Here is a 13,816-nt window from a genome sequence, read left to right as displayed (position 1 = left end):
TTTATAATATAATATTATTGTATTAGTTTTCTATTGCAACCATAACAAATTATCAAAAACTTGGTGGCTTAAGCAATACAAATGTATCATCCTACTGTTTTGGAAGTCGGAAGTCCAATAAAATTAGTTCTTAATTGACAACAATAACAAATTATGGGACAGCAGAAAATAATAATTTTTAAAAATAATTCAATGCTTTTAAATTTGTATTTACCATATTTTCCGGCATATAAGATGACTGGGCGTATAAGATTTTCCTGGGTTAAAAAGTCATCTTATACGCCGGAAAATACGGTATTTATTTAAATGTATCTTTATTGTTGAAAGTATTACAGATATCCTCTTTCCCCCCATTGGACTCCCTCCCTCTGCTCCACCTCCCCAGGCCTTTGTGCACTATTGTCTGTGTGCACGGGCCCTCATATATGCACATATGTTCTATCATTGAAACTTTGTATCATTGAGTGGAGGCCTGGGCTGGCCAGATGCAGACTCCTTTTGTGACTAAAATTAAGAGGAGTCATTATTTCTCATTGTGTGAGAATAAAAGATGTTCAGGATTACTAACACACTTGCATAAATCTAATTGTCCTAGAAATCTGATAAAATAAACAACTTTTGATATGCTGAATGTTCAAACTTATAGAAACATCACTCTCACAGAAATCGTTTGCTTAAAAGCCTTTCTCCATAAAAATCTAAGTCCACATGATCAAATTGGTTTAATAATTTTTTTGGCTTATAAACAGCTATATGTCTTTTTCTAATTTGATCAGTATGGAGTATAATATAAGCATTTAATATTTGAAAAAAAGTATTAAACTAAATTGAATTATAATCTTTAAAAAATTCTGTTGATAACAATTTAATTCTATGGTGTGTCAGCTGAAACATAATTTTCAAGATCCTTTGCTAACTTTAAGACCTGAATCAAAGCAAGCCCAGCTGATGTGTCTCCGTGGTGAGTGTTGACCTATGAACCAGGAAGTCACCGTTAAATTCCCAGTCAGGGTATCTGCCTGAGTTTTGGGCTTGGTCCCTGGTAGGGGGCATGTGGGAGGCAGCCAATCAATGATTCTCTCTCATCATTGATGTTTCTATCTCTCCCTCTCCCTTCCTCTCTGAAATCAATAAAAAACATTTTTAATAAATAGTTTTAAAATCAATTAGTAGGCAACCTTTGGACACCTGGATAATTCCTAAGTGAGATAGAATATGGAAACATTGATCACCAAACATTGTTTTAATGCATGTGTGTGTGTGTGTGTGTGTGTGTGTGTGTGTGTGTATCAATTGTAGGAGAACTGTATCTTTAGGGTTTGGGAAGAAAATTCTCACATTTGTGAACATCTTACTGACCGCCTGCATTCTCAACTGCCTTTTCAAGGATATTTGTATAGCAAACAGCCTTGGAAAATAGAAATAGTGTCTGCCTCCAGAGCAAAGAGTAGGTTTAGTAAAGATTAGGCCAGCTGCTGCTAATGCTGGGACTAGGGCTGCTTAGAAAGAATATGCAGCATGCCAAGGTCAGCTCTGCATGTTCAGGGTTTGTAACCTTTGAGAGATTTTAGCAAAATCCACAGCATGAGCCAACACTGGCCTCAGCTTTGATCCATTGTACTTGTTGCCTATGGATGCTGCTTCTCTTCACTGTAATGCAAGCAACCGACACCAAGAAGTTTCATCTGAAGCTTTGAAAGCACTCGACTCACAGGGGTGGCTTTGTTCTGAGAGGCTCTGGAAAGAGGCTGGTCCCAGCAACAACACTGTTTTACAGCTGAGACTCGGAGAGCAGAGCTACTTGCCCTGGAAGTAACCAATCGCGCCATCTGACCCAAAACTCATCGTTTTCCCAACGCCCTGCTGCCTGCCCAAGGCTTCCTAGTACCAACAAGCCACAGCACATTCCTAACCCCCAATAACCAGACGACACAAAATGTTTAGTATCTTTCTCTTCTTTTTATTCTAAAAAAAAGTTGACAATAATAACCTGCAAATTGCAAAGAGTGGCGTGGTTTTTAATCTACCCACCCCATCAAACATCATTCTACATTCCTCACACATCATCCTCTGCCCTTTCCTTAAAATCTAGATAAAAAACCCTTGGGTGATGCAGGAGCCCCCTCCCCCAGCCCCCCCGCCCAGAAAAAAGAATCCCCAAGCCAGGTTCCCTTAGCAGGTGAAAGCATTCCAGAAATAAATTAGGGGAGAGGAGACGAGGAGCTGGATCTCTTCAGCTCTGTCTCGCAGACCCAGCGGAAGGACTTCACGCACATGTTATCATTCCATTGGCCGTCATTTATGAAGTGGGCACAGTCCTCTTGGGAGTACCAATTATCTGGTTGCCTTGGACTCCAGTTCCTAAAGAGAGCAGATGGATGTGGGCCCTGGAAGTCAGACCCTCAGACGAGCCGAGGAGTCCCTCTTACCCTCAAAAACACCCAGCAGGGATAGCAGGACCCAGGCCAAAGGAACAGAGGACAGAGCACACACACTCACTGGAAGCCGGTCTGATAGTCTGTCCCGTCCACCCATGTCCAGGGACCATGTTGGTCAGTAAGGCCAATCCAGGTGTCCCCAGGGTACATGTGTTGCTCAAGAAACTTCTGTGGGGAGATGAGGGCGGTGACTTCAAGTAGACCAACCAACCTTCCAAACAAGCTCTCCCAGTTCTCACCTGCTCATTCCAGGAGCCCACTACGACCAGGTGGGCGTTCTGCAGCTGGCAGGACTTCTCAGCCTCGGGCCAGGTCAATTGAGAGCGAGAAAACCAGTAGCAGCTGCCTTCATACTCCAGCCAGCCGATGGGGCAGCAGGCATTTTGAGTCTGGGGTGGGAGTGGAGAGGTTCTGAGATGCTGCCCAGTGACACATGGGCAGGATATGGGGCCGGGCGCTGCCCTACACACCACTCACCATTGCTCTTGAGCGAAGCCATCTGACAATGCAGGGAGTTCAGGCCTTTGACCAGTTGCTGGACTTCCAGGAGCATTTCAGAATAACCTGGGACACACAGAAGGGCAGTGGGGACAATGCAGGGGGCCCAGCTGAGGGCCCCCCATGCCCTCCCTCCACATCAGGCCCAGGGGCAGGGAGAAGGGGCCTGACCTGCTTGGAGTTCCTGCTGCTCTTTCTCCAGCTTGCTCTCCAGAGAAAACACCTTGTCATTCAAGCTACGGGCTGAGGGGAGGGCACTCAGCACCCCTGGCTGCGCCCACCCCACCTCTGTCCTGAGAGCCCAGCCCCCGCCCTTGCACACTCACTCCTGGAGGGCCTCTCACCTGCTTGCAGTTGCTGCTCCTGGTTTTCCACCACAGCTTTCAGAGATGTTATTGTTGCTTGCAAACTGCCACCTGGAGGACATGGGGACTCAGTGCTCAGGACTCAGCTCCCCTCTCCCCCACCATGACCCCTCCCATCCAGAGCCCCTTCCAGCCAGGCTCACCCTGGGAGTGCAGTGCCTGGACCTCAGCCACCGTGTTGGAAGTGAAGTTGCTGAAAGATGCTCTCAGGGTCTCCAGGTCCCTCCGCATATTGGCATCTGATCAGGCAGGTGGGACCATGAGTGCTAAGCTTGGTCAGTCCTCTCTGTGCTGGCACTGAGCAGGGCACTGGACATACATTGGCTCATTGGGTCCTCACAGACACCTGACTTCAAGGGACAGGCACTGTTGTTATCCAAGCTTGCAGAGAAGGAAACTCAGGCTTCCAGAGGTTAGGTTCTTTGACTACATTACCCATGAGTAAGTAACAGAGCCAGCAGCCGTCTTTACCCACCATGATCATCATTAGTGCCTGTATTACTGTGCTCCACTATCGCCCCCATCCCTGCCCATCCTGTGACACTTACTTTTGGATCCAATCATGAGGATGCCAATCATCAGGAGAAAGATGAGGCCCAGAGAGATCAGAAGGGGGAAGGGTCCAGAGCAGAGATGCTGCAGGAAGGCTGGGGGAGGAGGCAGCCCTGCAAGAGGAGAGGACATCAGGACATGGAGGTCCAGGACAGGAGAGACACAGGGGAGGAGGAGAGGGCCACAGGGATCTGTCAGGGATGAGGAGTGGTGCAGGTAAAGCTGGGGAGAGGCTGTGGTACAGGGGATGCCCAGGCATCTGACCCTTCATGGACCAGCACAAGTTCTCAGTTACACAGAACCACCCCCCTTCTCCGGAAACACATGATGACGACATGTGAGGTCTTATCATCAGGGCTGGGACAGGGGGCAGGAGGACACAGACTGAGCCGGGAAAGCCAGGCCCTCAGCAGGCTCGTGCTTATCTGTATTGTCAAGTTAACAAATGTTCCTTTCCAAACATGACTGTTCATTCCCCCAGTGCAAAAGCTCATACCCTTCCCCAGAGTATAGGCAGCCAGGACTGCTTTGGTCCACCCTGATCCTGTCCTTGAATCCTCTTCATATTGCAAACACCAGGCGCTAGGGCCTGACACCCACAGTGTGGGGGACCCCAGCAATGTACATGGTAGAGGTACAGATATACCGTGACAGCAGAAATCCTTCTAAACATATTAATAAAGTATTTTAGGAGACACCATTTCTCCTTTCCTCTTACCGTTTCTAAAACCCTGGCTTTTCTTCTCACTCTCCAAGGACTGGAGGTCTTCATACTTCACTGACATCCTTGGACCAACTCTGAGGTTGTCAGAGCTGAAATGGAGGCAGGGCCAGTGACCAGCGAAGCTGGAGATAGGAGACAGGGAAGGCTGGGACTAGGTTGGAGCTGAAGTCAGGGCTGGAGTTGAGGTAAGAGAAGAAGTTCAGGTTGAGGATGAACCAGGGGTTAGGGATATGGGTTTGCAGCAGCGGTTGGAAGTGAGGTCAGGATTGGTCTTTGGGCTGGGGATGACTTGAATGTGAGATTGAAGGTAAAGGCAAAGTTGGAGCTAAAGGTATTTCTAGGACTGGGTCTTACAAAGTTGGAGCTAAAGGTATTTCTAGGACTGGGTCTTACAAAGTTGGAGCTAAAGGTATTTCTAGGACTGGGGATGCAAGTAAGTTTGTGTCTCCTCCTAGGCCCGGGGTCAATACTGGTGTTGATGCCATGGATGGAGTGGGGCCTAAGTTTGGTGCTGATGTTGGAAATTGCAGAGAGTTGGGTTGGCGCTGGTGTTTGTAATGGGGTTAGGGCTGCGTCTAGGCTGGAGGCTGAAGATGGGGCTGGAACTGCACTAGAGATGGGGCAACCCAAATCCAATTAAGTGAATAGAGTCTCAAATCTTCACCAGGTCATTGAATCTCCAAGCTGCCCTTTTATATCTCTTCCTATTCAGTCCCACTTCAGACCCACAGCCCCCTCTCCCTGCTTTCTCTAACTCCCTCCCTGTCCCCTTGGTCTCACCTGCATTCCCAGCCCAGTTACCTGTGCAAAGTCTGGAGGCTGTGATTCTTGGGTTTGCCGTGCAGCAATGAGCAGAGTTGGATAAAATGAAATTCTAGAGATTAGGGTAGAGGTGAGCGAGGGAGGAGTCAGGTCAGTGGCTGGAGTCCTGCTGGTCTCTGTGTCTGAAAGCCCAGGAGTCTATAACCTGGGATCTCCCTTTTCCTCCACTTTGGCAGTCAATAATAATTGGAACCCAGGCAGAGATTGTGTGAGTGAAGTAGCTATATATAGGGCCACCTTTGCTCTCCCCACCCCCACCCCCCACCGCATCTCCCTCCCCGGGTGTGTCTGGTCCTTTTCAGCTTCTATTGAGCTCCTTGACTTCCTCATTGTTGCCATTGTGGAGAGGAACCCCTCCCAGAGGGGTCCATAGGTGCAGTCTGTTGCTTCTTCTTTGCCCCACATCCCATTTCACTTCCTGCATCAGCATTTCCCAGAGATGATGCTGTCTCCACCATTGCACACCCAGATCCAGAGGAGCCTTTTCGCAGTTCTTCCTCAATCGCAACCCAAGTTCCTGGCATCTAAGCTTCTTCTGGGGCCTGAACCACCAAGCTCCCCCAGCTCTGGCCTAGCTCTGCTCACTCTTCCAGGAAGGAGGGAAGAGGGTGAAGGACAGTAGCATCCCTGGCCAGATTGGGACAGGAGGATCCGGGAACAGGAATAAACTTTGATTGAGCATCACATTAACCATTCAGTTCCCACAGAACCATGGGAGGGGGAATTGGTCTTTCTCCCACCTCCTCCCAGAATTTAACTAGAGCTGAACTAAATTGGGGAATAGTCACCCTGAAATACCAGCTGAAGACTGGCTGAAGAGGAGACTTTTATTTATTTATTTTTAATTTAATAAATCTTTATTGTTCAGATTATTACAATTGTTTCTCCTTTTTCCCCACATAGTTCCCCTCCACCCAGTTCCCACACCACCCTCTGCCCTTACCTCCCCCCACTGTCCTCATCCATAGATGTACGATTTTAGTCCAGTCTCTTCCTGCACCCCCCACACTCCTTTCCCCCTGATAATTATCAGTCCACTCCCTTTCTATGCCCCCGATTCTTATATTCACCTGTTTATTCTGTTCTTCAGATTTTTAATTCACTTGATTTTTAGGTTCACTTGTTGATAGATATGTATTTGTTGTTCATAATTTTTATCTTCACTTTTTTCTTCTTCCTCTTCTTAAAGAATATCTTTCAGCATTTCATACAATACTGGTTTGGTGGTGATGAACTCCTTTAGCTTTTTCTTATCTGTGAAGCTCTTTATTTGACCTTCCATTCTGAATGATAACTTTGCTGGGTAGAGTAGTCTTGGTTGTAGGTTCTTGCTGTTCATCACTTTGAATATTTCTTGGCACTCGCGTCAGGCCTGAATAGTTTCTGTTGAGAAATCAGCTGACAATCGTATCGGTGCTCCCTTGTAGGTAATTAACTGTTTTTCTCTTGCTGCTTTTAATATTCTCTCTTTGTCTTTTGCTCTTGGCATTTTAATTATGATGTGTCTTGGTGTGGTCCTCTTTGGATTCCTTTTGTTCGGGGTTCTGTGTGCTTCCTGAACTTGTAAGTCTATTTCTTTCACCAGGTGGGGGAAGTTTTCAGTCATTATTTCTTCAAATATGTTTTCAGTATCTTGCTCTCTCTCTTCTTCTGGCACCCCCATAATTCTGATGTTGGTACGCTCAAAGTTGTCCCAGAGGCTTCTTACACTATCTTCAACTTTTTGTATTCTTCTTTCTTTTTGCTTTTCCGGTTGATTGTTCTTTGCTTCTCTGTATTTCAAATCTTTGACTTGATTCTTGCGTTCCTCTAGTCTGCTGTTGGGTCTCTGTATAATATTTTTTATTTCAGTCAGTGTATGTTTAATTTCTAGTTGGTCCTTTTTCATATCCTCGAGGGTCTTGTTAAATTTATCGGCCTTTTCTAGGAAATTCTTGAAAAACCTTATAACTGTGGTTTTGAACTCTATATCCAGTCATTTGTTTTCCTCCATTTCTTTCGTTTGTGATCTGTTTCCTTGTCTCCTCGTTTTTGCTGCTTCCCTGAGTTGGTAGGGTGGCTTTGTGTGCTAGGTGTTCAATGGTCAATCTCCCCAGTTACCTGAGGTGGACACTCTTGGTGCTCCCCTTTGTAAACTGTGTGTACAGCCTTGTTGTAGTTAAGTCTTGATTGTTGTTGGTATCACTGAGAGGAATTGACCTCCAGGCCATTTGGCTCTGAGTATCAGCTGTATCTATGCTGGGAGACCTTCTGTATTGGAGACAGCCTTGTAGGACCAGTCTTGCAAAATTGCAATAGCCTCTGTGCTCAGCTTGGATGGGGCGGAGTCTCAGGGCTGAGCCAACAGTCTTGGCTTCCTGTCAGCCCTGCCCTTGCGCACATGCCTCCTTCCGCAGCTCCCCTGAGTTTCCACCTGACAGTCCAGAATTCCCCTGTAAGAGTGTGGGTCCCCCAGGGGCTCGCCTGGAACTGGGATTCAGTGCAGTCAGGAGCTTCTGACTCATTTCCACTAGGAAAAGCCTGTGGCAACCTCCACAGTCAGACCTCTCTGTGCACACTCACGCGTGCGCGCACGCACGCCTCCAGACCCCTGCCCGCCGCGGCTCCCCCGAGTGTCCGAGTCTCCAATTCTCCGTGTGCCTTTCTCTACAGTCCAGACTCCACCAGATGAGCTTGTGTCCACAGGGTTTCAGCCGGAACTGGGGTTCTGTGCAGTCAGGGGCTTCCTTTCCCCTCCTGCCAGCCAGGCACTCGGCCGCCCTTCCTCTCTGCATGCACGTCTCTGTACCTCAGAGCTTTTCGGCTCCTCTGATCCGTGAGCTTTTCTCTTTCCTTCTAGTTGTAGAATTCCCACTCAGCCAGCTTTCCTGTGGTTTTGGATGATGTCCATTCTGTCTTTTAGTTGTTGTTTTGAAATTGTTGTGCAAGGCAGCAGTTTAGGTGCTTACTAGGCCGCCATCTTGGTTTCTCCTGAAGAGGAGACTTTTAAACAAGGAAGGGCAGAGACCTCCTCAAAACTGGTAGCCAATGGACACTGGCCCAGCACCCAGGAGCTGCGGGCCAAGGGAGAGGTGGGTTTCCCCAGAGAGGAGAGAGGCCTGGACACCAGGCAAGGCACACCAACCTGGACAGCCAGAACTGGCAATAGCCACCACGCACCAATCAGAATCAGTACTTCTAGTAGCCAGTGACCTGAACCGCCCAGGGACAAAGCCACTTTTTTAAAGGGCTGGTACACAGGATTTTCCCTCCCAGACACTCACCCTAGTTTTAGGCAAAGGGAGAGCAGTGTGAACTGTGAGCAGATAAAAGTGGTCCCGCCCTCATAGAACTTCCATTCTGGTGGGTGACAGATACAATATATGAGTAAGAAATATATAATATTACATGGTGGTAAGTGCTACAGAGGAAAATATAGCAGTGAAGTGAGATGGGGTTAGTTCTTCATAGGCCATCAATAGGGCATCAAAGGGGTCCTCCAGGCAATTGCCAGCAGAATTACCAGAATAGTGAGAGTGGGGAAAGGCATGAGGGATTGGACAGTGCTCCCGAAGGCCATGCCCAGCAGCACCTGTCCTACCACAAGCGATAGTTCCCACCTTACTACCTGCGGAGACCCTATGGGCGTCCACCACAGTATCCCAACCCTCCTGTGCAGGGAGCAGTGATGGAGGATGCTGACAACCAGGGTGCAGGAGAACAGGTAGAACCAGTGAGACAGAACATGTATAGGGGCCATAGACCACGACTCCACAGGGGCCCTCCTCCCAAATCACAGCCTATAGCCCTAACCGGTTTGGCTCAGTGGATAGAGCGTCGGCCTGAGGACTCAAGGGTCCCAGGTTTGATTCCGGTCAAGGGCATGTACCTTGGTTGCAGGCACATCCCCAGTAGGGAGTGTGCAGGAGACAGCTGATCGATGTTTCTAACTCTCTATCCCTCTCCCTTCCTCTCTGTAAAAAAATCAATAAAAAATATATTTTTAAAAATGACAGCCTACAGAGGATGGCAATGAAGAAGATAAGGAATATCCAGGAGATGAGACCCAAGGTCAGCAGCCTCCTCCATGTTGGTCCCACTGCCACTTCAATGACCCCCACAGACGCTCAAAACATCCTAATGCACAAAATGGCAAGGGGACCAAAGTAGCTGATCCACCAGCTGAGAATTTGTCTGCTCCAAAAGCTGAGCAGGAAAGGGTTGAGTGAATGCTGACTTACCATCTCTACTATTATCTGGTTTAGCCATCCAACAAGAAGAAATGAATATGAAATCCCAGCAATAAGAAAGGAACAAAAGATTGAAACTGAAGCTCTCAAATGCTTGCTTTTTGCCCATTGATCAGATACCTAGAACTATCTGCATTATCCGTATAGCCTGCGATGTTATTATTTTTACCTAAAGATATCTATTTCAGGTAATGACACATGTGCTTGCTTTTTATAAGCCTGGTTTTTCTCAAAAACACTTTTAAAGGTTGTTAAATTGTTTCATATTTGGTAAAGTTGAGATTTTCAAGAACCTCGTTTTTAATTTGTAATAAAAGTTTACAACTTGATTTTTTTTTTTCAAAAGAGTCAACAAACTGCAAGCACCAGTTAATAAAGGTCTTAAATTAACAAACAAACAAAAAAGCACTGGGGGTCAAGAAAGACCTTACTGGGAAAGTGATAACTGAACAAAAGTCTGAAGGAGGTGAGGGAGTAAGTCATGAGAAGCTCTAGTAGGAAGAGTTTTCCAGATAGAAGGCACAGCATGTGCAAAGGCCCTGGGGTGAAAGCATGTCTGGTGTTTACAAGGATCATCTCTTTGCCAGAGATGCCAGAGATTTTATAGAGAAGTGAGCTTGAGAGAAGAATAGATGAGTCATACAGGGGAAACATGGGTCAGCAATTCTTTAGGGTCTTGTAGGCTCTTGTTGAGGATTTGTTTTTTTCTCCAAGTTAGGGGGAAGACTTTGGAGGGGTCAGAGCAGAGGATTGAATGACATGGCATATATGTTAACTGTACTATGTGACTGTTGTATTATGGATTTCATGAAAAGGGTCAAGGGTGGAACCAAAAGTCCAGGTAAGGAGCTATTGTAATACCCAGGAGGTAGATGATGGTGGCATAAGCTTGGAGGTGATGAGAAGTGATGATTTTCGATATATTGTGAAGGTGGAGTTGACAGGATTTTGCCGATAACTAGCATGTGGGTTTCATAAAATAATAGTTCACCTTCTAATCTCCAAAATGAATTAAACTTTGAGCATTTTCCATATACCACTGACTCCCTTAAGAAATGCAACTTATTCCTGACTTTTGCAATGACGGTGCTTAAAGCTATGTCATCTCATTTTGTGAACATGGTAATCCTGTGAGAGAAGCACTGTTTTGCCATCACGGGCAAACTGATAAAAACTTGTCCATGTGCGTAATCTTGGAGAATTTTCCTTTGAATACCTGCTGTGGTTCTGTTTGGTCAGCCTGTCCTCCCAAAGTCTGACTCCCTTGCCACGTTCTGGAAGTAATCTTTTCTTTCCAAAATGCTTTTGTCTCTGACACTTCTTTCAGAGTTAGCAATCCTAGCTTCCTTCTCCCACCACCTTTCCATGGTCTCTCACCCTCTCCCAGAACTGTAGCTAGTCAGGATTTGTTACCTGGTGGGGTGGCCCACAATTTAACTTCTGCAGCATCCAAGGCGTTAGTGGGCCCGTCTTTACGGGATCACCATGATTGGCTGTTGAGCAAGATATTACTGAACATGGGAGTGGCATATGGCACCCCAGAAAGTCTCATAGGCTTCAGGCTCAGTCCTCTTCCCCACATTGTGAAGGAGCAGACCAATTTCCCTTCTTAATCAGAATCAATCACCCCCAACAATACAGTTACCCCCACGGCCTGCCTAGTGTATTATGAGGAGCCCAATCCACCTGCCGTCAGTCTCATCTTCAAATGTAAACAGAACCCAGGCTGTCTTCCCTGTTCTAGAACCCAGGCTGTCTCCCTTGGGCACTACAACTTCCAATGTCCAATGGTCCAGGCTGTGCAGATGAAGAGCAAAACTTCCCCGTGTGGATTTAGTTGTTGACGGAGAGGAGACACCACCCTGCTCTGTCCCTTGGCTGTGCATATGGCTGTGAGGAAGATGGCACCATATTAGCCACTGATTAACATGTATACCCACTGACACAGGCGTCCTCAAACTACGGCCCGCGGGCCACACGCGGGTGTTTTTGCCGTTTTGTTTTTTTACTTCAAAATAAGATATGTGCAGTGTGCATAGGAATTTGTTCATAGTTGTTTTTTTTTAAACTATAGTCTGGCCCTCCAACGGTCTGAGGGACAGTGAACTGGCCCCCTGTTTAAAAAGTCTGAGGACCCCTGCCTCAGGCTGGAGAGGATAGGGGGAAATTTTTTCATGAGTAAATTTACCCATTTCCAGACCCAAGCCCAGAGATAGCAATTTGTAGTGGGTTTTCTACACAGTTTTTTCTCTGTAACGTGCTTCTTCCTATAAGTGGTTCTTGAGGACTTTCCCAGGTTGCTACCCACTTCCTTCTGTTTAAGGGCTGCAGGGTGTTCCAGGGCGCAGGTGCACCAGACCTCATTTATTGACACGCCCCTCCGCCCCCTTCCGCGCAGTGATGCAGGTTTGAGATGCTACAACTTTTGCTTTTACAAGTAATGCTGAAGTGAGCAGGCTTAGATATGCCTGTTGGTGTAAGAAGCAAATACTTCTCTTGGCTGGATATCTAGAAGTAGAATGGTTGAGTAGAAACATCAGTCTTACTATTTAGTATTATATAGATACTGTCAGATTGCTCTGAGAAGACATTACCAATTTATCTATTCCCCAACCATGCATAAGGATAGTCATGTCTCCACACCTTCACCAACAGACCTGTAAATTCTTGCCAACGAGATATCCAAGAAATATCTCCTATGTTATCATTTCAATTAGCAATTAACTGGTTACTGATCTGGAAAGAACAAGGCTTTGTTTTACATTTTAAGTTTAAAAACTGTCAGAAGTGCTTTTATTTAATAAAGTTTATTACGCACAACTGCAACTGGAAGGCAGAAGTGTGTAATAGCTACTTCAGAACAGCAGACTTGCATTTTACGTGGTACTCTTTTTAGAGTATGTGAAACAGGGATTAAGTTTCAAGTGCTTAAAGAAAAATTTTTAAAAAGTGAATTCATTTTGTCCTGGCTGGTGTTTCCCAGTGGTTAGAGCCTAGGCCCACACACAGAGAGTCACGGGTTCTGTTCCAGATCAACACCATGTACCTGGGTCGCAGGTTCCATCCCCAGCCCCAGCAGGGACATGGGTGATACAACCAATCGGTGTATCTCTCTCACACCCATGTCTCTCTCTTTCCCTCTCTCCCTTTCTTTTTCTCTCTCCATCAACTTCCTTCCCTCCCTTCCACTCTCTCTAACAAAACAATGGAAAAAATATCCTCAGGTAAGAATTAAATAAATAAATAAATAAAAATAATAAAAAGTGAATTCATTTTAAATTCAGTTACATCTACAGGGATTAACAAGTACATTTCAAGGAAATTACTATCTCCCACATTAGCAATGCTGTGTGACTTCTCACCATTATCTAAATATAGAATGTCCCCAAAAATGTATATACAGACTTTGAATAAATATATAGGCAGTGTTTATTAAAATGCATTTCATTTTTTGCCCAGCCGGTGTGGCTCAGTGATTGAGCATTGACCTAGAAACCAGGAGGTCATGGTTCTATTCCTGGTCAGGGCACTCACCCAGGTTGCTGGCTCAATCCCCAGTAGGGGCATGCAGAAGGCAGCCAATCAATGATTCCCTCTCATCGTTGATGTTTCTATCTCTCTCTCCTTTCCTCTCTGAAATCAATAAAAAATATTTTTTTATTTTATTGATTTTTTACAGAGAGGAAGGGAGAGGGATAGAGAGTTAGAAACATCGATGGGAGAGAACCATCCATCAGCTGCCTCCTGCACACCCCCTACTGCCTCCTGCCTGCAACCAAGGTACATGCCCCCAACAGGAATCGAACCTGGGACCCTTCAGTCCGCAGGCCGATGCTCTATCCACTGAGCCAAACTGGTTTCGGCAACAAAAAATATTTTTAAAAATAAAATACATTTCAATTTCAAAATACCAGCTGTTTAAGTGTTTACACATTTTGGGGGGACACCCTGTATTTCTCACCTTGACGTCCATGCAGAGATTTACATTTCATGTAGGAAAAGGTGAGCTCTAGAGTAAGAAGATTTGACAGGAGAATCCTTATCTTCTCATCAAATGGCCGGAGAAAGAAAGAAAGAAAGAAAGAAAGAAAGAAAGAAAGAAAGAAAGAAAGAAAGAAAGAAAGAAAGAAAGAAAGAAAGAAAGAAAAGAAAAGAAAAAGGAAAGGAAAGGAAAGGAAAGGAAAGGAA

General features: G+C 45.9%; 1 protein-coding gene, 1 long non-coding RNA gene and 1 pseudogene across 2 annotated transcripts; 1 reads left to right on the top strand and 2 right to left on the bottom strand.

Moving 5' to 3' along the window:
* Nucleotides 1–2,169: 2,169 nt before the first annotated feature.
* On the bottom strand, nt 2,170–3,534 carry LOC103296983 (C-type lectin domain family 10 member A-like). Its single transcript, XM_054709455.1, has 7 exons — nt 3,445–3,534; nt 3,281–3,352; nt 3,108–3,179; nt 2,905–3,002; nt 2,678–2,827; nt 2,500–2,606; nt 2,170–2,361 (listed from the first exon to the last, which is right to left on the bottom strand). The coding sequence occupies exons 1-7, from the start codon at nt 3,530–3,532 to the stop codon at nt 2,202–2,204; spliced, it is 747 nt and encodes a 248-aa protein (XP_054565430.1). The 5' UTR covers nt 3,533–3,534; the 3' UTR covers nt 2,170–2,201.
* A 380-nt stretch (nt 3,535–3,914) lies between these two features.
* Nucleotides 3,915–5,445, bottom strand: LOC129147424 (uncharacterized). The gene is made up of 3 exons (XR_008554779.1): nt 5,379–5,445; nt 4,572–4,699; nt 3,915–3,966 (listed from the first exon to the last, which is right to left on the bottom strand). It is a non-coding gene; the product is annotated as an uncharacterized LOC129147424 (long non-coding RNA).
* A 3,384-nt stretch (nt 5,446–8,829) lies between these two features.
* On the top strand, nt 8,830–9,607 carry LOC103296982 (Y-box-binding protein 1-like; annotated as a pseudogene).
* The last annotated feature ends 4,209 nt before the right edge of the window (nt 9,608–13,816 follow it).

This window comes from Eptesicus fuscus, chromosome 20 (assembly GCF_027574615.1).
Source record: "Eptesicus fuscus isolate TK198812 chromosome 20, DD_ASM_mEF_20220401, whole genome shotgun sequence".
In the NCBI taxonomy this organism is placed as follows: Eukaryota; Metazoa; Chordata; class Mammalia; order Chiroptera; family Vespertilionidae; genus Eptesicus; species Eptesicus fuscus.
The sequence above is the reverse complement of the archived record's forward strand: the minus strand, read 5'-3'. Positions and strand labels throughout refer to the sequence as shown.